At 39.7% G+C, this 24,029-nt stretch overlaps 1 protein-coding gene across 1 annotated transcript; it reads right to left on the bottom strand.

Moving 5' to 3' along the window:
* Positions 1 to 1,085: 1,085 nt before the first annotated feature.
* Positions 1,086 to 20,632, bottom strand: limk2 (LIM domain kinase 2; the record flags this gene model as incomplete). The annotated part of the gene is made up of 16 exons (XM_083905132.1): positions 20,519 to 20,632; positions 19,916 to 20,012; positions 14,429 to 14,564; positions 10,264 to 10,373; positions 9,848 to 10,033; positions 9,477 to 9,582; positions 8,114 to 8,328; positions 7,042 to 7,228; positions 6,858 to 6,944; positions 6,443 to 6,574; positions 5,963 to 6,019; positions 4,257 to 4,322; positions 3,789 to 3,963; positions 3,168 to 3,223; positions 2,216 to 2,373; positions 1,086 to 1,341 (listed from the first exon to the last, which is right to left on the bottom strand). The coding sequence occupies exons 1-16, from the start codon at positions 20,532 to 20,534 to the stop codon at positions 1,086 to 1,088; spliced, it is 2,040 nt and encodes a 679-aa protein (XP_083761258.1). The 5' UTR covers positions 20,535 to 20,632.
* Between the last annotated feature and the right edge of the window lie 3,397 nt (positions 20,633 to 24,029).

Below are 24,029 nucleotides of genomic sequence, written 5' to 3'. Positions count from 1 at the left end.
ATCATTATTTATTTAACTCAGAATAAATCAGCGGATCTATGGCCCGGTCATTCATAAGATAGATTTCCGTTTTGGTGATGTGCAAAAGTGAAGAAAGTGACTAAATTAAATGGCAACTTTCTGTTTTGTTTTTTTCTTTTATTTATGAAACACCAAAGTGATATAAATAATAGTGGTTACATTTGGTCATAGGTACCTTGCATTATTGCATTATTATTACAGCAACAGAGGCAAACATGTCCACAGATGACAAAATGTTTAAAAATGTTTTGAGTTCCCATTAGAAAAATGACGTCCGATTAGAGGCGTATGTACATATTTATACACTGCTTAAGGAAGAAAAAAAAAATCCAGTTTTCTGTACAAGGTCATTGTTAAGTCTAACGATTATGAAAATACGCATGCGGTTGTTCCACAGGAGCTTCTCCCTTTTATTTGTTAAATTTTTTTAGCCGTCAGTAAACAAAATCTAACAACTGAAGAAATGAGTGAATATCATTAGACTACAAACTTGTGACCATGTCGTCAAAAAATTACATCTGCTGTGCTGGGACCAAAAAAAACAAAACATTCCTTTGCTAAATGTAAGAGATGAAACCTTTCAGGATCAGTGTTTGTCACTCGGTGTTTTCATCAGGCCCTGTCCATTGTTTACATGAACATGCCAATCAGATAAACCGTCGAGCTTCTTTGTTTTTTTTTCATGCTGGTGCTGCAGTCACGTGACTTTGTCTCTGGGCAAGAACGGACGTGTGCATTCCAGAGACAAAAACACAACAAAGCTGCTGTGACTTAGCGACTCACCGAGGCGTCTCCGCCTCTTTAAGATGCCCTCACTGTACACAACAGTAAACAATAGTACAACCCTGCGTCTGTTGAGGAAGCCGCAGGTGAATAAAAACTTTTTTAAAAGTAACTAAAACTTTTTTTGAAATGCGTCCCACTCGGAGAGAGAGAAACTTGGTCCAGCTAGCACAGGTTATCCAGTTCTACCATGGCTCGGGTTCAGTTCACTTGTCCTCTTTTTTTTCACGTCCACAGTGTTAGTGCAGCAGCTCAGAGGGTTAAAGAGGGACACACAGGTTTTAGGTGCTGCTCTCTTCCAAACTGGGAGAGTCTGGAGAGGCGGGTGGTGGTGGTGTTGGTGTTGGTGGTGGTGGTGGTGGTGGTGTCGGGGTGGGCGCTTGAGGATCTGTGCTCGGTGTTGGTGAGAGGTCTTTAGGCCAGTGGAGTTGACTCAGACTCAGGTGCAGCTCGTCCAGTTCGGCAGGCAGGGGGATCCCCAGATCCTGGTTGAGGGACAGAGCGGCGAACCAGTCCTCCAACTTCTGGAAAGAAGGACTGAGGGAGGAGCACAGAGGGAAACCAGAGCTTAAAACCAGACTGACGACATTGAAAAACGTGACAAAACACGGAGGAGGAATCTGGCAGCAGAGGTGTGGACTTGTGCTGGCAGGTTGAGACGACTTGTGAAAGACGTTTTCAAATTTCTCAACTTTTATTCAGGGCTCGCCTTCAATGATGCCCTCAGGCAAAAAAATCAAGGCAAAACAGAAAACGCACAAAACAAAGTTACACAAACAAACCTTCTTTCTGAAGCAAAGAAACCAGAAAATATTTACATTTAAGAAGCTGAAAAATCTGTTTAAGTTATTAAAAAAAACCTCTAAAAACGGAATAATCGATTATAAAAATAGTTGTTGCAGTCCTAATTAGCAGTGAATCCATTTATGGAGTGAAGGGTGTCCAACTCCGCTACACTAGGTGGCGTTATGCTGTCTTTCAGCTTGTTAGTGCTAGGCGTTTTCCAGTTGTCCGGTTCCGTCCAAGACCAAACCATTCCATGTTTTTCTCACGTCCATCAACCTTAAAATATTGAACTGTTTAAGCCGAGAGAGAATAGATCCAGTCTCCGCGTGTCTTCCTTTGTTTACCAGCTTCTTCTTCATCTGTTATTTACGGATATAAACCAGGGCTGGGAAACAGGCCAGCTCCAGTCCAGTTTACCAACGTATACATGCAGTCGTGACTAACACACCTTAGTCTGACTAAAATGGGACTAAGAAAGACACGGTGTCTCCACCTAAACATTTGTTAAAACTCGAGCTATACACCTGCTGCATCTCGCTCCATTTCCTTCATTTTGTCATCCACGATCATTCCACTCTGCAAAAGATTCACTTCTAACATAATTAATAATAAAAATCCTGCTCACCGGTTGTCTGGCGTGAGGTCACAACAGGCCACGGCCAGTGGAAAGAAAGCTGGTGGACAGTCGTCAGGAAGGAACTTCTCCACAAACTTGCCAACATTCAGGCCAAAGTCCATTGTCCTGGGGAGGCACTCGGGGTCTGCATAGACTTTTCCAATGATCTGCATCACGAGACAGACCAGGGTCAGTCATTTTCTCTCAACATGGCGGCCTAACACACTTTAGTCAACACCCTCCTGCCAATTTCTTAGAGGAAAGAGAATTGAGAATGGGTTTGACCCATGTTTCAAAGCAAAATCTGTAGCAAAGTCAGCTACAGATTTCCACAGGAAGCAGATTTGCTCTCTCATCATCCTCCTCTTCCTCACATATACTTCGGTATAGTGACATTAGATTAAGATGGAGTGCGAGAGAAGGTGACTACAATTATTATTATATTGTGACAACCTGGTTATTCAGCTCCACTCTGATCACATACCCTGGTATATACATTAGACACTGCAGTTTTAATGATTATATTAGCATTTATTTGAACTTTAACAATTTTTTGTTAGATTTTTCTGAAGTTGTTGGACTGGGAATAATACAGGTACTAACTCCTAAATAAGTATACTCTTATTTCTCATTGTAACAACATTATCACATGTTTTCCTCTACTTGAAAGTTGCTTCACAGTGCGATATTTCAACATGTTCGTGTTGTCTGATCAGATAATGGAGCTTAGTTCTGAAAACTACCTTTGATGTTTCCCTTTAAATCTCACCCAGGGTCTTTTTTTTTTTTCTTTTTTAGAAGTGTTTGCCAAAAAGCTCTGCAAATTAGAAGCCCAGGTCTAACCAGATTATCCAAGCAGATAATCTGGATAAAACCCCCGCATATTATTCTATTTATCTATTAAATCACGGTGCACAAAGACACAACAATGTAGGAGTTTATCGTATCATATTGTTCTCACCTCGCAGAGTACGATTCCAAAGGAGAAAACATCCACCTTCTCATCGTAGCGTTTGCCTGAAATCACATCAAATAAGAACGTTAATGCACTTATTCACACACAGAATTAATTGCGCCGTGGGAATCAAAATATACCGTTCAAAAGTTTGGGGTCACTTAGAAACGTCCTTATTTTTGAAGGAAAAGTACTTTTATTTCAATAAATATAACATTAAATGAATCGGAAATACACTCTATACAATGTGGTAAACCATTGTTCTAGCTGCAAACATCTGGTTTTTAATGGAATATGTACATAGGTGTATAGAGGCCCATTTCCAGTGTTCTAATGGTACATTGTGTTTGCTAATCACGTTAGAAGACTATTGGATGATTAGAAAACCCTTGAAAACCCTTGTGCAAATGATGTTAGCACAGCTGAAAACAGTTTTACTGGTTCTTTGACCAAAGGGCAACTACTATTTTGAATAAAAATCATTCATTTGTAATCTCGTCAATGTCTTGACTATATTTTCTATTCCTTTTGCAACTCTTTTGATGAATAAAAGTGTGACTTTTGAGGGAAAACAACAAAAATTGTATATGTGACCCCAAACTTTCGAACAGTAGGGTAGCTTCTCACCATTTAGCATCTCCGGAGCCATCCAGTAAGGGTTTCCCACAACAGTGTACCGCTTTTTACGGTCCAGGCGCCGCAAAACCCTCTTTTTATTGGGGTTTTTCTCAGATTGGGGCTTGACTTTTTCCTCTACTATGAGTCGTGAGAGTCCAAAGTCAGCGACGACCACCGTGTTGTCCTGTGGAAGAACGACAAAATATAACAAAGAGTATAACAAACTAAACTGTACTTAAACATAAATAACTGAGGTTAAAATAAGTTGCATGCACTTAAGATTTTCTGCGTCTTGTTACAACATGAAATAAATTTGCTGGGTTAACGTTAAACTACCGTTTATTTCCACACACGCAAATGTCCTGGTAAATCACAAGGAAGGAAAAACAACTTCCTGCAGACTTTCACTGAACCAACAAACCGCTCCCACCCTTTATTGTTGAAGCTCAAGTGTTGGTATGAAGCCATGTCACTTACCAGTTTAACCAGGCAGTTGTGAGAGTTGAGGTCTCGGTGTATGATGCTCATCGAGTGAAGGTAAGCCTGAAACGAAGAAAAGGAGGGGAAAATTCACACGCGTGCGAGAGGAACAACGTTTTCAAACTTGTCCACGTGACTGATGTCAACTGTCATGGTGTCACACCTTAAAAAATAAGAAATAAAATAAGCACATATAACTATATTTATATTCTGTTTATATCTATATATACCACTCATACTCCACCCATTGCACTTTATTATATTTATATTTATATTTATATATTATCTCTTACGGAAGCGTATTGTATTCACTTGAAAAAAAAAAAAATCCTGTTTTTCTCACCAATTAATTTTCGGTTTGATTTTTTGAATAATCTTTTTTCTGTTTTTCTGTCTAATTATTTTCCTGTTTTTCAGAGTAATTTTTTTTCTGTTTTTCGGAGTAATTTTTTTTTCTGTTTTTCGTGCAAATCTTTTTTCCCTGTTTTTCAGAGTAATTTTTTTTCTGAATTATCAAGAACTCTCGCAAGAACCTCCTACATGCAAGTGACTCCCATACACCCATGGATATACATCCATGCATACACATATGGTGACTCCTTCCCGCACATACATGCCTCATAAATGATCTACCGTAGCGGGTCAATTAAAACAACCGCAAAGTCCCCAGGTGCCTGCGTAAAGTCGACAAACTAATGATAATACCATCTATGTGACTTAAAGACAGGACTATCTCCCAGTGTCTTAAACCCAGATCAAAGTAAAACTTGATTAAACTAAACAAGCCATCCATGTTGTTATAAATCGAACTCTCAATAAAGGAGTGAATGTGTTTATTATTTCAAATGCTCTCTAAACTCAGAAAAAAATTACTCCGTAAAACAGGGGAAAAAAGATTTGCACGAAAAACAGAAAAAAAAATTACTCCGAAAAACAGAAAAAAAATTACTCCGAAAAACAGAAAAAAAATTACTCTGAAAAACAGAAAAAAAAATTACTCCGAAAAACAGAAAAAAAATTTCTCCGAAAAACAGAAAAAAAAATTACTCCGAAAAACAGAAAAAAAATTACTCCGAAAAACAGGAAAATAATTAGACAGAAAAACAGGGGAAAAAAATATTAGTCAGAAAAACAGAAAATCTCTGTACTCAGTCCAATGACAATAACAATTAATCTAATCTAATTGAAGCTGCTGCTGCTGCATCATGTTAACGCTGCCCTTTATACAGTTATACACAGACCTGTATTAAAACAGAGAAGAACACAAAATTGGAAACTCCTGCAAAGTGCAAATTCTGTTGCACTGACATTTCCAGCTTATTGCACTTCTTGTGACTTTAAACAACCAAAGGAATCTAAAAGTGAAGTTCATAAAGTAACTTCCTTTGCATTCTTGATTGATTCAGAATCAAAACACACTTAAAACAGTTGTGAATCACAAAACAGAATTTTAAACCTCGTAAAAAAAAACTACTTAACCTATTAAACTGTGATTCATCACATCTGACAGTACTAAAAAAGGAAAAAATACACAATACTGCATGAACAAAACTGTCCTTTTCTAACCGAGTACACACGTCTGTTGACCCCGAGAGCCCACGAGAGTTCCCACGCTCTTAAAGCTCTTAAACTACACACATTTACGCAGCCCGGAAACTGCAGCCAAAAGATTTCTCTCGGATCTTTGATTGGAAGAAACTCACCATGCCAGACGCAACGCTCTTCGCAAAGCTCACTCTTTGCTCCCATGTGAATGGATCCTGTTAGGAGGAGAAAAGAGACAAATTAGACAAATCAACAGGAAGTAAATATAAAATCATGATGCACAACATAAACAAAATTCTGAATTGGCTCTCTCTCTCTCTCTCTCACACACAGACAGAAAAAAAAAACTCCCTTGTACTAAACTGCTTCTTCTTCAGTGGGAGGAGGAGAGCGAGGCTCATTCAGCTTCACCTGGCAACACTTTCTAGCACTTTTCTCATTTTACATGGATCGACTCGACATGCCAGCCAGCCCACAATAAAGCCGTGAGCCCTCTGTGAGTGCAGAGTTTACTTCAGGTCAGGCTCCTCCCACACGACTCTATGAGCCGCTGCGACCGGCTCTCTCTGCGGCCACTGAAGGGGTTTTGTGCTCCCATGTGGAAGAGGAGAGAGGAGGATTAAATGTGTTCAACTCACCGTGTCTCTGATGAAATCCTTCAGCGTGCCTCCCTCGATGTACTCGGTTATCAAGTTGAGCTTCTTGTCCTTGTACAGCACGCCGATGAACCTCAAAACATGAGGATGATCGAGTCTTCGCATCACTTTGACCTGACGAAAGACGAAAGATGTTAACAATTATGATCCATTTCAACTGAAGGTGAAATTGAATCCATGAGAAAAAGCAACACGTGTAATTAAAACCAGGCTTTTATTTCTCTCACAGGCCCGGGGGGCATACAGTATACCTCAAAATAATAAAAAACACAGAGGTAAGTCTTGGAATGTGGCGTGTTTTCACTTATGAGTAAACCAAATCAGCTCCGTGCAGAATCTGAGAATTCTGTTTTGACTGTGAGGAAGCGCTGGCCGCCTCCTGCAACAGATTACTAACCTCCTGTAGGAAAGTTTTCTGGGTCTCCTCATCGCATCGGATCAGCTCCTTCATCACCATCACCTCTCCTGTGGCTTTATGAGTCACCTGTCAGAGCCACAAAACCACACACTGCATGAATACATTAATATCCTGCAAATTCATGTTGGGGGGGAAAAAGGGTGATTTGAAGTCGTCGGCTGACCTTTATGGCCTGTCCAAAGAAGCCTTTGCCCAAGATCTCTCCGTGGATGAGGTCACACGGGCGGAAGATGCGGTGAGAGCAGCTGCTGGAGGACCTCAGCGATTCAGAGCGACCGATGTCTCGTGTGATAAACGGCGACTCTTTGGGAGAATTTGGCCCAGGTGACTTACATGTGCTGTTACTCCGTCTGGAGACAAGACAAAAAAAAATCACTATTATGATGAACATGAATTCTTCTCTTAACACAGACTGTAAAAAATTTAATAAAAAGCATTTAAGAAGGTCAACTCAGCACTTTTGTGGTACGGAACTAAGTTCCTTTGCATCACATCATCTCGAATGAAAATGTGTTGTCGTTCCATATCAAATGTCTGGACCTCAGGAGTTGATGTAATTAGCATCTGTTTGTCCAAGATCTATCGCCGCTCGTGATTGGCTGTCTCGAGGCGTGAAGGAATTTACGACCAGCGCTCGTTCCCCACAGGGGGAGAAGAGGAAGACGGGGGGTTTAAAATTAAATTAAACACGTAATTGTGCGTGGAAAAAAACGCAAGAGCAGAAATGTGCTCCGTGTTCGACAGAGAAAACACAACAAGACCAACTGAAATAGAAGAATTTCACCATGATGTGTAACGTAAAAGAGATTTCATTAAGTTCATCGAGTAGAACGTTTGTAGTAGGAGCATTGTGTTTTTAAAAGGCTGGTTACAGCCAGGTGGTAAATGGATTAGCACAAATATGTTGGTAACAGCTTTAAACGCTGTAAAACGACTATCAGTAGGTACTCAAGGTTTTATGATATGAAAGTGTTGAGCTGAAACAATTAATCGATTACTACTACTACTTAAATTAATGATCGACTATTTTGATTTCTGATTGTTTTAGCTTCTTAAATGTGAATATTTTCTTTGTTTAACATAACAAAGAAATCATTAAAACTGAATCATCGTCATTTCCAGGTTTGACAAACACTTATCAACATTTTTTAACATTTTCTGGACCAAACGATTCATCGAGAAAATAATTGTTAGTTGCAAGTGTTTTTGATTCCATATTTGGGGGCCAACCGTACCTCAGAGACCTCCTTTTCAGTGAGCTGTTGTCAACCACGTCAGTTCTCTCCAGCACTGCATCAGAAGGTGAGGACAGACGCATGCGAGAGGTGGCCGGTCCTGCCAGTCGACTCCCGGGCGAACCCAGTCTGAGCCGATCCAAGCGCTGCCGGACCGGGTCGTACTCTATGAGCAGCTGCAGCGTGTGGCTGGTGCAGTGGATAAGATCGTCCACCTGTGTGAGACGGGGACATTTTGTATGACAAACCTGCTGAACTCCTCAATATGTCTACACATATACAGTAAATACATTTCAAGTTCAACTAAAGGACACTGGATAATTACGATGCCGAGTTTAATCACTATAATCTTTCATTTATGACGATTAATAGCTCCTTTTTAAACAAACAATAGCAATTTTCAGATTATCGTTCACATGATGAATGCAGTGGGAAACTGTCTGGGTCAAATGTCTTCACAACGGCATGCAAACGAGTGGGTGGCACCTTGAGCACCAAGGACACTCACTAACTCATTAACTCACTCTGGATTAACCAGAGTTTCTCATGTTCTCACACGAGCATTACCGAACAGAATAAGGAGCATGAAATAGTCAACATTCAATGGCAGCAAATGAAATACAACTCAAGTCAACCTTTTAAGAACTTTGACATACTAATACTGAAAATTGGAGGAAACAGGAAACAAGAGTAGAGGAATGGACATTGGGATCAGCTCTATCTGACAACAAAACAAAACAAAACCTCGACAGTGAGTGATGACTGTGTTTGAAAGCATGTAATTTTGCAAGGGTGAGGTTGTGGGAATGAGCCTTTAAGTGTAGTCATTCCACATACCATCCTCTCCCAGCTTAAGTATGTATAAATGATGGAGGAATGAGAGGAATGCCAAAAATCACATGTTGTATAAGAATATAGCTCAGCAAATTATACTCGGGGAGGTGATCGGTGCTCTTAATGCGGACAGTTTTACAGCTCAATGCACAGTGTGTCAGTATTCTCTATCAAAACAATAACAAAAGACGCGAATTTGGTAATATTGGGAGGCAGCGTGGGATTGTTTGGTTCCCCTGGGCGTTTCTGTTTCACGGGGAGATCTTAAGCAGCAGAACACACACAAAGCAAACTGCAGTGAGTAGTCAGGAAATGCACAATAAATTGCAAAGGGAAAAGACAACACACTGGCCAACTTGTAGTACATAGTATTTCCTTCTCCTTTCTGATGTTTCATAGAGATTTTCCCCAGAAGTTAAAACACAGATCATTAAAATCATCATTGTCATCTTTGGCTAATGTAAATATGCGACTTAACAACATATATAAACATCATTTATTCAAGAATTTCCCTGAAGAATAAACTCACCTCCTCCTGCATTAACGTCCCCACTGGAATGCCATTGATCTCCAGGATCCTGTCGCCAACGTGGATGGCATTTCGGACCTCGGGACTAATCAGCATCCCTCTCACCCTGGAACAACACATCATCACCAACACTAATATGTGAGTATTAATTAGCACCGTAGAAAGGAATCAGCAGAACAATGTGGTCTCTGTGTCCTGGGCAGCAAATAAACCAGGACCAAGTGGATGTGAGATACTAAAGCACACTTACATCAACACTTAAGTGCACACCAGAGCAGAGCTATCATTAGCGTTATGTAGAAAGCATGACTCATGCCATCCACAGAGCCAGGGGACAGGTACAGAGGTGAGAGCTTAATTATGTCACTTACTCTTTGACTTGTACACTGGCTGAACCGTTGGCGTCCCTCAGCACCGAGACGGAGAGGCCCCTCTTGCCGTTGGCTGCAGAGGGCATCGATATTAGAGTCACAGTGTGGGGCAGCGAGTCGAGCACCGAGTCAAACGTACGCTTTTCCAACATGGGCGTCAGGACCACCTGCTTGTAGCACTTTCCGCTGCAAACAACAGGAGACTGAGTGAATCATCACATGCGAGGGCTTGTTGTTGAGTTACAGAACACAAAACATTCAAGGAGCTGTGGAAAATTCCCAAAGTAATTACGGCCGTCAGTCAGCATCAAGGCTAAAAGTTAACTTGCAGAAGCTATTGCCTCTATTATTTCAATCCGTCTTAGGAGAAATAAACGCACACGAACTGGAAAAAGGGGGACGTGCTGCTGACTTACCAGTAAAGTTTTGATCGCTCCACTAAGGCGTAGGTGTCCCTGTCCTCAATCACCACCATGCACCTCAGACACACAAAGCACTCGGGGTGATACTTGTGATCTCCGGCCACCTGGAAATAAAAAAAACCATCCAAGCTTATCTTCACAGTGTCCCCTGCTGTGTTTTGTTTGCTTGTCTGAGAGTGAGTGTGTGTCAATGAGCGTGATGTTGTCTCCCTCCCTCGCTCCCTCCCACACTGTCTAGGGTGACACAGTGGTAACACCTGCTTCACCTCAGTCTGTCTGGAATCTGTTATGATGTCACCTCGCTGACGTCCACCTCCTCGTCAACGATCAATCAATCAATGATTGCCTTCTTATTAGCACACACCGTTTCTCTTTCTGCACTTTGTCACACTCTCGTCCCAGGTGAGATCATGCTCGTCGTCACCCTACAATGAGCAGGTGATGAATAAGTTGTTGGTTTTTCTGTTTACTAATAAGATGTGGTTCCTAAACTAGGGCTCAGAAGACACAAAAAGGGGGCCCTGAAATAATTTCAACAAATAAAATAAATCTAAAAACTTCTTAAACATCTGTTAATCTATAAAATAAAAAAAAATAGTATTCTGATACTCTGGCCCTTGGTGTACTTATGAAGCATTTGTTGACAGCAGTATCATTAAACTGTCGATATACAACAACATAGCAGTGGACAAAATGTGATTTAAATGTCCTTTGGGATATTGGTGTTCCCATGTCGCTGGCTCTGTTATTACAGGGGTCAAGATCTGAATAGTTTGGAAACCACTGACTGATACAATACAAGCCTTTCTTTTTAACTTTCGTATGACATAACCAAATTAACTTCACAAAGGTAAAGAAAAATGCTTGTTGTTTCACAAAAATAGTAGTTATTTTTTTCTCGGTTCTCTTCCAGAAGCTTTTACGTCGCCATTAATAATTTAACGTTTTCCAGATGTGAGCAGCTTCTCCATTTCCTTTGTGCATCTTTGTGGGAAAATAATGTCCATTAAAAAAACAAAACAACTACAAGGGTTTTATTTTTGTCTGACGACAAACCGGTTTGAATAAACGCATGCTTGTCGCTCTTTTGTTGTGAATGTAAACTATGATTGAAACTTATCCCTTGGTATATTACAGTTTAGTTATCTATATTCTAAGACTGACTAATCACAGCTGAGACTTAGTGAGTCAGTGGGAAAAGAACTCCCCGCTGCTACACAGATAAATAAGAGTGATGTCAGCCAAATGATTGTGACACCTCAGGAGGCCTATCTGTAAAGCGTTAAGCTACAAACAAAAACAACCACCGCCACAACCTGCATGGACTTGCATGCAATATAAATTCTATTAGAGGGTGTTGCACTCAAAAGGACAAAAAGGTTGAGTCTAAGTTCTAACTCTCAACATTTACCGTATTGGCAACGTAGAGAAAGAGAAACAAGCCTATATCTAAAAGGTAATGGTTATTTGAGTCAATCAAATTTGAGGGGAAGAAAAACAACACTAAAACATCTTCAGTGAAACAATAAATGAACAACAAACTGGACAAAAACAATACTGTTGTGGACTGAAATGCCTCACAAGCAGCAGCAGCAGCAGTTCTGAACAACCCTCCTCTGCTCATGGACCACAATGATTCTCTTTCTGGCTCAGAGGCTGTAATGCCAATTCAGCGCTGCCAAAAACACTTGGCTCCACAAGCTGATGAAGCTGGATGCCAATACTAAATAGAGGAGTCCGTTATGTGTGTCGCTTGGTGGCAAAAAAAAGAGAAAACTTCGGTCCAACTTCATGTCAGACAAGTGACCCCAGTTGTGATCAGCAAGAGGTGCTGCCACACAAATTTCAACTTTCAATTTGTAAATATCGAATCAACAATGAGCGACATACAGCACCTTCTCTTGTGCCAGATTATTTTATGGTTAGCGAGTTATTTCAATCCTTCCTCAACTGGCAATATATTTATTTTCACAAAATATATAATTCAAATGTGAACTGCCCTCTATAATTGACTGAGTTTAATTTCAATAAAGAAAAAAATCCAATTCATAGTCTGTGTCAGCCTGAAGGCAAAACCAAATGAATGCGAACTGACAATTGATCTATTGTGTGCCGAATAAAAGCTCAGTTAGCTGGAACTAGACCAAGACAAAAGGTGTGATAATGGGGATTAGGCGTGTGTCAAAATAACTATTTGGTGATTGTTGTCCTTCCTTGTGCATTATGATCATCTATACACCATCGTAAATATTGATATTTTAATTAACAAATTAAAGGAAACAGCCCCTGTCAGTTTTCACAGAGCAGAGAAAGCTACATTAAGAGATGCCCCATCAAGTCAATGTACTTTGTTCTCTATGTTGTGAATAAATAAAGAAATCTTGCACTTTTAACTTTTGGAATCATGTATCGTATCATGAGGTACCCTGTGATTCCCAACCCTAATGGGGTTTAGCTTAAATTTAAATAAACATACTGCTTTTAAAGCTTGATTAACGACATATTTGCCACACAGTGGCCACAAATAGCACATACATTATGTTTAAACAAAGCATAAGAGTGGCATAATTAGGTCGAAGCCAGTAATACCCCATTCCCATTGGTTAAATAACCTGTTTAATAGGGTTTTTGACCTCAACTCAAAATTCACCCAGGGTCAAATGACTGCAATAAAAGCCAAACCGTGTTAACTGGAACGCAGGTGAACACACACATTTTGTCTGCTTCATTTTTGTCAAGGCGTCATGGTCAATTGTTTTCTAGCTGTTAGCATAGCCGTTAGTCATGAATTATTTTAATGAACCATTCTTTTACAACTTGAGAGAGCACTAAAAATTCTTATTTCATCTTACTTAATTTCATGAGCAACTTAAATCAGTTTATTCAGCATTGTAAAGTCAACTGACCAATGTCTACGCTCTATAGCAGCACATAGCTATAGCTATTAAAGTTAGCCTAAACCTATGACCTATTCAGATGCCACTGACGTCATCATCGGCCAGCGATGGACATTCAACAGAGAAGAGTTTTACCACCACTTAATTAAGCTTTAAATCTGTACATAGAAGGAGTTCATGCAATATTAACTTCCTCTGTAACGAAAAATTAAATATTTCTGAAAACACAGATATACAGTAGGTGGTAGACTGTGGATAATTTCTGCAAAGCTTCCCCCGCCACAGACGCCTAAACACAACGGGCTCCAAAAACCACCTCATAGTCGATTGAGCGTCTTCCCACTAAATCCTCTGTGTACTTGGGGAAGTGAGCTGTGGAGAACTTCAGGACACAGTGGGAACAACCAGGGGCCTCAAAGAGGGAAACTAATTGTGAGGTCTAGGGTTAAATGTGTTCAGCAGCAGCAGCCTATGTAAAGTATCGCTCAACTGTAATGGCCAGAGAAAAAGCCCCCTGCCTTTTAATGCACATTCATATTATTCTGGAGTGGTAACATCGGGTACACACAGGGAGCACTGACACGCACTGTGGGCATTCTGGTATTATTTAAGTACAGGGGGAAATTGTTGGCAGTTGATGTTATACGATTCATGAACAGGCAGACACTGGGAGCTTGGCAATCGCACATGAAAGCATTGTTTTTAATAGTCATAATCCAGAGGTGGGATTGGTTTCACTGAAGATTCTTGAATTATACAAGATACAACAACCGTTCACAACCGTTGGTTGGGGCTGCCCCGACATGCAAGGGCCCCTGCCACGCCCAGAGTGAATTACTGCAGACGTTTCATGAGTTTCCGTGCAAACATGCAACCATTTGGGGAGAAGGGGAAAAATAAAAATAAGGAAAAGAATAATATTTGTGCCGTTCTGCGTACTCTGGCCATAATAATTACTGAAGATGCAGATGCCTTTATATTTTAGTTCAACTTATTAGGATCCTAAAACCCTGGATACTTTGATGAGAACACCTTTCTTGTGCCAGGACTGCGTTGAAAATGTACACACCCTTGTTTTTGCATACCAAACAACTTTGACTCTGCTCCATGTGAGAAAAGATATATAGGATATTAAAAAGGTATACAAATATGAAACCATATCCAGCTGGCTGTCATTAATGACCTTTTATATACAATTAAAATGCTAATCCACTGCTTAAACTTTGATTGATGGTGTAAAAGGTGATAAACAGAAGACATACCATGGCAGGTCCAGTCATGAGCAGAGAACACCCATGGCAAAACTCCCCAAACTTCTCCCAGTAGTGTTTGCGACAGTACAGCTTGCCATCCTTCTCGTAGTACCAGTTAGTCAGGTGGTCACAGCACACAGAACACCTGTGGAGGAGAAAACAGTAAGTCACTGTTATGATTTAGCTTTTTTCCCCCTGACATATTACTTCAAATTAACTGTGCAGTTTACAAGTAACATGCACTGCAGGCACAAGAGTAAGGAGCAACTTTATTAAGGCTCTACCACTGAGCCACCACTACTCCATATTTTGTCCTTTACATTAAATAAATCAGACCTGGTCGAGGGAGCGTTAATGTGTATACAGAGGCAGCCGAGGCGCAAAAAGCATTTATCATGTCAAGCAATAGAATTCACTTCTGAACTTTTTGTGATCACTTTTCCAGTCCCAGTCTAACCTTTTGCAGCTGTCTCGCCTTACTAGCGCAATGTTATCGTTGCCTCCATCAGTCTGGATATACAATGAATCTTAACACTGTTATACTTAGAGGCACAGAAGGTCGTGTGGAGCTCATAGCTGTGTAATCAGCACTGTGTGGACTTATTTCTGGATTTAGATTTGAAGGTCAGCTTTTACGTTTACTCACCAAAAAATGCAGAACATTATAACTGGTTCATGATTTAAACTGTTTCTATGGGGTACAACACTCTCAGCTTCAAGGTTGAATATGACAGGATCATTCTAGCTGGGGGGCATTTTCCCGATGACAAGTACCTCTCTCTGTGCTAAACACAGTGAGGGGCAAAGTAAATACCTTCTTCGTGAAAGCTGCTCTGTTTTGCATGTGTGCAGGGTTAAGAAAATCAGACAGCACTAAGTGTTGTTCCACTCTTGAGGAAAAAGGGAATCTGCCAGACGTTTGCAGATGGTGGACTGAAGGGACGTTTGGTTATAAGCCTCCACCACATCAGTTTATAGCACTTTTAAAAGGGCCCAGTTTGAGGAAAGTGGGGGGAACCACATTAGCCACAACCTCTGATAAGGCCGTCTGAAACAAATCTCCTGATCTTCGTAACCTGGGTGTTTTCTTTTTTTGCATGTTACTTAAAATATCACAGTGTTAACTATAAGCAAGTGTTGTAATAAGGCTTCCCGTTAAGCCTTGTGGTCAAATGTGCAAACAATTTGTGCAATATATGCAAGTTAAAATCAGGAGGCTGAATCACAGGATATGTCACTACAATTCTGTCAATTCAACCGCCTTTATCAAGGTGAGCAGCTGCTAATGTAACACTTAAAATGTAGATTTCATGATGATATTTAACTGCCGTCACCTGAGCAGAGGCTTTGCATTTAGAGACAACATTTATGGCAGCTGCACATTTTAGGACAAAATGTTCAGAGTGAGGAATGCTGAAGTTGCCAGCACCTACAGGCTATGAAGTGCTCCTCAAACAAGCTGCACTGGTTGTGCAAAATGGTGGCAGCGGCTTTGCCTGACAAATTACAAACAAGGATGATCGTCTGTCAGGAGATTCAGTTACTAAAATGTCTGCAGCACTGGTTTTCCTAACTGCTGCAGACATTTGGACTTTGCAAACACTCCCCTTGTCTGAGCCTTTTCTCTTTTTACCTTGGTTTTCCAGGTAATTTGAGCAAAGCTTTTAAAAGACATGTCAGACTGCGGAGATGAGCTGCAGACACATGAATCACAATGAAAGGCGTGTGTCACTTCTATTTGGACATTGTTTTGCCATCGATTCAGAGAGTAATACATGTTCAATGCCGGAAAACACTACAGCAACTGGAACTGACTTTCTGATCAACTTTTTCTAATTCATAGATATGATCTCCACCTACTTGACGATAACAACATATATAACCGGCACAAACTGATGAAATGACCAGTCAGAAATACTACACTCAGTGGAAAGTCTACTTTAACTTGTTTTTAATCTTTCGGGTTGCAGCGCTGGGCGCAGCCTTCAGTGGAACATCGTGCATCATGTTGCTCTCTCCACTGCAGGTAGAGCTGATCTAGGATTATTGACTTTGGCAAAAAGCTCAGATGTTTCAGAATGTTCTGGCGTTAGTTAAGATGGAGACGTCTTATAGAGAGAAGAATGTTCGTGCCTTCTGTGGAGAGAGAAGTGCAGTATGTGTGTGTGTGATATTTCATGATAAAAAGCCTTATGACAATTTGAAACTACGCTATTCGCCGGAATTTAAACGTAGACGTTATTTTAAAATGTGTTCCACTTACAATTTATATCTTTAAGTTGCATTACATTATAAAAGTCAATAATTTGGTATCTTGTGTGGTAATGCATCTAGAACTTTTAAATAATATCACAAATCAAAATTGCAATTACCCATCAGAAAAAAAATTGTATAAAAAACTAATTAGATGCTTTTCTTAAATATTTCATATTCAACTTTAACTTTAAATTATGTTGAAAAACATAATTATTATACTCAAATACTGTTACCAGTACCAGAATTTGTATTATTTATTAAGTGAAAGACTTAAACGAAAGAAAAGTGAAACATTTCCTCTGATATCTCTGAATTTCAGTATCTGTGCAGGTGCAGCACGGAAAAACTTCCAGTTTGGACACCTTGTTCCGAACAACAAAACATTCCAAGACTAAACTGACTACTGATAAATGATAATTACTGTCCATTATGTCCCTATAAAATGTCAAGATAAACTGATGCAGGGCAGCTTATAAAAACACCTGACTTCCCCTCCACGGCTGCTGGTGAATGGGGGGTGGGCACGCTAAAACTCAGGTGGCTCTTCAATGAACAATGCAACAGTCCTGCCCGCACAAACACCAACAAAGTAAACATCGCTCACTTCCTTTCATCCACATTCCTGCTTGAGTGTATTTATTTGTTGGAGTAAAGAGGAAGAGGTGGTTTGAGAGAGACATTCAGAGACCTTGAAGACCTGCTGAGGAAGCGTTTCACTTTTCAGTCAGACCTTATCTCAGGATGTTTGTCTGTCGTGTTCCCATTATTCTCCACAACAACCTCTTCCCAAAAAGTGGAGTTATTTCTTTGTGTCATTCATGGCCAGGAACACACAGTCTGTGGTTAATCCAAATCAGTTTGGACGATGAGTTTAAATTCACCTATCTATCAAAAGCTCTGAGACTAAAATCAAAGTGATCATCTTATATTCAAAGCCCACTAATAATGCATGTTTATTATCATGTCATATTAAACGTCAAATATACATATGTAAAACATTTTGCTTGAAAAATTATAAGCCAATCATGAAAATGGTACAGTTATATATGGTATAACTAATCAGCCAATGAACTCAGAGACAGAACCGAGCGTAAATACCACCCCATCCTGTGATGGGAACAAAAATGAAATACAATACTCACACCTAGCTTTGTTTTGGGGGAAAAAATGTGTCTGACACAGCAGGCTCACACCTCTGAATCGCTGTCTAGGAATGCAGCCGACTCGAATGTGCCGTTACCTATAGGACTTAACAACACTGCCAGGTTTACTGGAACAAGAGTGACCTCAACTTGTAAGAATGCCACACAAGGTGGAGGCAGAGTGGCCGCATTTGGACAATAGACAAAATGAACGCCAGTGCGGGTTTCAAAAAGGATGTTGTACTTCTACTGTGATTTTAAAAAAAAACATACTCAAAGAGATTAAGGTCTTTAAGCAAAATAATTGCCTTGAGCCGATTAGAGCGGCACATTTGCTGCAGCTAAATCCAGAAGTGGGATCTGACTGCAGCACATAGCAGCTCATACTTCCACAGCAATTCAACCATCTGCAAGACTGTTGCAGACAAACATGCAGGCTACAAAAGTCAGACACACGGTACACATGTTCAAAAGTGGAGAGGGGATCAAGTGACAGTTAAAACAGAGATGTGGCCCCTGACATGATGCTGAGATGTCAGTGTTGCAAAAGAGTGAAGTCCTAGGTTATGTAAGGACACTGGTAGATACTATTTCAGATGCCAGAATCAGGCAACATAGTCAGAATTAAGTAGAAGAACTTGAAGAACCTCAGGTCCAGACTGCAGCCATAAAAACCAAAGTATTTTTTAATATATTCAACGGCATCTGGCCAGGAAAGGCTGTGCCCGAGTCGGCTAGATCGACTGTTCCAGGCACCCAGTTCTTACATGTCTACTTGAAATTATTAGCAGTGATGGAGTCAAAACAAAGCAGGCTGGGATTTTGTGGTCAGTGGTGCATTGATTAGGGCTGAGCGGTTTATGGGAACATATTTAATTGTGATTTTTCTGACAGATATCACAGTTGCAATGTGATTTCTATGGTTTTAGTTCAATATTCACTTTGAAAGACAGATTTCACAAATGAGAGTCTGCAGAAAAGGAAGATTCTAAGTCAATAGTCCAATTGTTCTCTTTCAACTTTTTGTTGTTTTGCTATCAGACAACCTCTCTCACCTAGGTTAATACCTTAACCTAATGCTGCCGTCTCCTTTTTCTATCGTAGCTGTTGTGCTTCCGTCATCAATCTGTGTCACCATAGACACGAAAGCTAAACACCATTATATTGACAGAGAGAATCGTGTGGAGCTTTATCAGCAATCAGCAGCTTGAAACCATTGTCAAGTTAAATTGCAGCCTAGACTAATATGGTAACAAACGATGTGATTATGATTTCAAATCGATTAATGATGCCAGATGCCAATACCTAGATTAGATAACTGATTCTGATACCAGTGCTATTTTTCCACTGTGTAAATCCTTGGACACACCGACCTGACAGTTGGCTGAACACAAAGAATGGCAATTAACTGCAACACTGCCCTAGACGGACATGTGTCAGTTACACTGTCTCACACACATGCGAGGTTTTCATTATGTGAGCTATTTTATCTCACATCATAATATACGAGTGCTAGCCAGGGAGGAAACCCTTGCTTGACATAACATGTTGCCGGTCACTGGCCCTCTCAGAGCAATCTCATCGAGGGGCAATGACCTGTGAAACCAAAGAGCCAGCATCGGCTTGAGTGTGGCAATAATTAAGCCTCCAAGCAGAGGGTCAAAGTCTTCTGGGATAGTTTCACTGACCAATCGATACTCTGTGTACAAGCGTAGATTGGCCATTGAAACTAGAGCCGGGTCCCGTTTCCATTCAGAAGCCTGTCGACCGTCACAGAACAAGTATGACATGATCCTACATGGGGCATATTGTGCAGGGGGGGAGGGGGGTGGTGCTTTAAACAATGATAACCTGTTTGCAAAAAAAAAGAAACAAACATGAAACCAGAAGCAGAAGCTTCTGGGACTCTCCACCTGGCCCTTTGTAAGTGCACCCAACCATCCTCAGAGAAAGCAGCCAACACAGTGGTGAAAAGCAGCATAAAAACAATTGCGTCCATGTCAACGCAAATTGTTCCCCCACTTCTCTCTCTATGGAAACAAAGCCTCAGACTATGACTTAACTAGACAAGGGCAGTAGCAGGCGTGTTAACACTCACTGAAAACAGGAGTTGTGCCAGATGTCGTGGAGGACTTTCATGTGGAACGAGTCTTGGATTTTCTCCCCACAGCCCACACAGTAGCACGCATCTGTACCTGCAAAACAAAAATAAACACAATGAAAATGGTGGTGATTATATAATCAGATAAAAAACTGAAGCTGCCATGTAGATTTTGGGTTGCAGCTGAAATGAGATGCTAAATGTTTGATGTTTCACTGACAGGGCAACAACATCTATTCGATTAATAATCGAATACTGAGATAATAAGCAGCTATTTTGTGTGTTTTCAGCTTCTTTAGCGTGCATTTCTTCTTCTGTTTGACAACACACTGTATTTGTTTTATTTGTAGACAAACGATATTTAAGGACGTCGTGATTCTTGAGTTGTGGATAACACCGAAAACAACCGAGTAAAAAAAAGGTAATCAAAATGTTATTCGACGTTTAAAATAATCGTTAGTTGTGTACCGACACGGTGACACTTCTTTAAACGAGAAAACATTACACGCTTTTTGGACTCACCGTGTCAAACAATACAACAACAACAACAAAACGTTCACTTGAACGGTATTTAAGCTACAACCTGAAAACGCTGCTCACCTTCTGGCTCCTCCATCTACGTTCTGTAGAAAAGGTCGTCGACTCTCAGAGACTTTTACAAACTTCTCATAGTGAAGCGAGAGAGCTGCCGTGTTTCACTCTACTCCGTTGTCCTGCCCGTGGACGTTCAGCCTCCGAAAGAAGCAAAATAAAGTCACACAAATTCCTTTAAACCTCCACACAGCGTTGAGGAAACCTCACTTGTACGTGTGCCTGTGTGTGAGAGTGAGTGAATGTGAGGACGGAGGCGCTTTCTCGCCTCTGGCAGCCTGAGTGACGTAATGCACTCTACACATTCCTGTACGGAGAGCGGAAGGGCTCAACTCCACTGCAGCACCTGGAAACAGGAGAGACCGAGGTTTGGGCCCGGAGTGACACGAAACAACGCGAGCGCCATCTGCCGACAAAATGGCCGCACTGCGCGCCAATGAAAATAATAATTTTTTTTTTTTTCAAATTTGTGAGTGAGTGAACCAACATTGTTTTGTTATGTTTGTATATAAACTAAGTATATTAAGTACATTTAGAAACTGGAACATATATATATATGTATGTATATATATACATATATATGTATGTATGTACATAGGCAAGGCAAGGCAAGTTTATTTGTATAGCACCATTCTTACACAAGGCAATTCATAGTGCTTTACAGGCATTAATTACATTTGAAATTAAAACACAATCAATTAAAAAATCAAGTAAAGAAATTAAAACCATTTAAAACATCAAACAATTTAAAATCAAGCAGAAATGAGTGTAATATAAAATCATTTGTAATTTAAGCACAATAAATTCAAAAATCAGTTATGAAATTAAAACAATTTAAAACATTAAACAATTTAAGATCAACAATTTAAAACATTTAACAACTTAAAATCATGCAAAAAAAATGCAATTTACATATATTTATATATATATACACACATATACATATATATCTACACACATATACGTATATGTATATATATATACACACATATACATATATGTATATGTATATACATAAATGTACACATATAGACATATATATAATATATATTTATATATACAGCCACATTCAGACTTATAGTAGATTTATTAAAAAAAAAATACTACTACTAATAATAATTTTAAAAATCACATATATATAGGGTGATGGTGGTGTGCTGGTGTTACTCATTGAACATGCTGGTAATATAAATAGATCTTTTTGGTGAGAAATGATTGATTTTGAGCGATGTTATGTGGCGAGTCCTGTGTGCACAGACAGACGCAATATTTCAAGTGTTCAGGAGTAGGGGGTCCATAGCTGGAGGTCAAATATCCGAAGGGGCACGGGAACCACTGAACTAAGATTTCAAGCACGCAAACATCTTTGTTTGTTTACACTACTTTTTCGATTGATTGTTGTTGTTTTTCAGGCTTTTACATTGTACCAAGTCTGTGAACTGCCACCTTTGCAAAAGCGAGAGCAGGAGAAATCCGATTCTGATACTGCAGTTTCGGTTACACACGCATGCATGCACCCACGTTGTTTGTGCAGCATTCGTAGTGAGCACACTCACAAAGGTAAACCCTAGCCCCTTACCTTAAACTTAAACATCACAACTTAATGCAGAACCCTAAAACTTAACCTCTCTCAACGCATGACCTCAAATCAACACACACACAAACTTGTTTATACATACATATATTAGTGAGGACACATCATTAGCTAAACTAAACCCAATTCTAACCCTGAACCTAAAACCACATCTTAAGCCCTAACAAAAAGCCCTTAAAAGTTGTGATAACCAGCCAATAAATGTCCTCACTTTCCCAAAATAGCCTCCCTCTCTTTAGTCCTTACAAAGCTACACATTTAAGAACACACACAAACTTGTTTTTATAATGACATAATGCATTCCCTAACCCCTTCACAGCTAAGTGCCTAACCCTAACCTAAAGTAAAATCTAACCCTAACCCTAAAACCAGGTCTCAACCCTAAAAAAGTTGAAAGTCTGACAAAGACATAAATACAAATACAGACCTAATAATTTGCTTACTTTTACACTTTGTCATTATACTAGAATGCTACAGTAAATGAAAGTAGAGGCTCTACAGAGGTGCATAACACAGGTTGCACAAAGTACCGTGGTCATTTGTGATTCTGTGGAAAGTTACTGTGAACCACCCAGTTTCAGTTTCTGTCTTCAAAATAAAAGCACCATACTTCGCATATCGTAGTGTCCATGCTTTCGTACATACACAGAAAGTGCAGTGTTTTATGATCCATATACATATTATTATGTACAGTTTGATTTTGCACTTTCATATTCACAAAGGGAAGCACTAAGTGTGGTGATACTGGACTTGATATACAAGTATATACACCAGCATTAGACTTACATAGGTAACATTTTTCAGTGTTATATACAAGTATCAAAAGTATTATACATATCTATATATAGTATATACATACATATATGTGTGTATATGTATAATAACAACACATTTTATTCATAAGTGCCTTTCCAACATACAAGGACACTACAAAACAAACGATAAAAAAAAACATGCAGGCAACAGGACGACACAGTTAATAGAGAGTAAGCTGTTTTAAACAGGTTTTGACAGAATTTGAGGAGGGGAAGAGAGTCAGAGTTGTCTGGTGGGAGTGAATTCCAGAGATGGTGCTGAGGCGAGCGGAGGGCACAGTGAGGTGGATGTAGGAGGAGGAGGAGGAGGATGTGAAGGAGCGGAAGAAGGTGGCGAATGTGGAGGAGGACGGAGAGAGATATGGAGGTTGTGAGATTGTGGATGGCCTTGAACGTTGAAGGCATTCAGGAGGATGTTGAAAGGGAACTTGAGCTAGTGGAGTTGTTGTGGCAGGATCGGGGTGATGTGGTGGAATGAGGGGGTGGGTTCTGGCGATGATGCATATACATATATATAATATGTATATATATATGTGTGTGTGTGTGTATGTGTATATATTTACGTATATATAAGTATGTATATGTAAAAATACATATACACATATATGTATTATATATATATATATATATATATGTATATGTATTATATATATACACACACACACAATATTTAACATAATATTCAATACCTCTGATAGTTGTTTGTGACTACATGACAAAAAGCAAGAAAAATCAAAATAAAACTGTCCCTGTCCGGCTCTTATTTTGGTAAATGTGCATCGTTACACGGCTGCTTGCTTAACTATCCCCCCATATTTACATATATACATACATACATACATATACGCATATATGTATATTATATATATATACACACATATAAACACACACACACAATATGTAATATAATATTCAATACCTCTGATACTTATTTGTGACTACATGACAAAAAGTCAAACAATAAAACTGTTTCGTCCCTTTAAATGCGGCTCTTATTTTGGTAAATGTGCATCGTTACACGGCTGCTAGCTTAACTTTCCCCCATATTTACATATATACATACATATACGCATATATGTATATTATATATATATACACACATATAAACACA

This window comes from Microchirus variegatus (assembly GCF_963457635.1).
Source record: "Microchirus variegatus genome assembly, chromosome: 18".
NCBI classification, from domain to species: domain Eukaryota; kingdom Metazoa; phylum Chordata; class Actinopteri; order Pleuronectiformes; family Soleidae; genus Microchirus; species Microchirus variegatus.
This window is presented reverse-complemented; position numbering and strand designations above follow the sequence as displayed.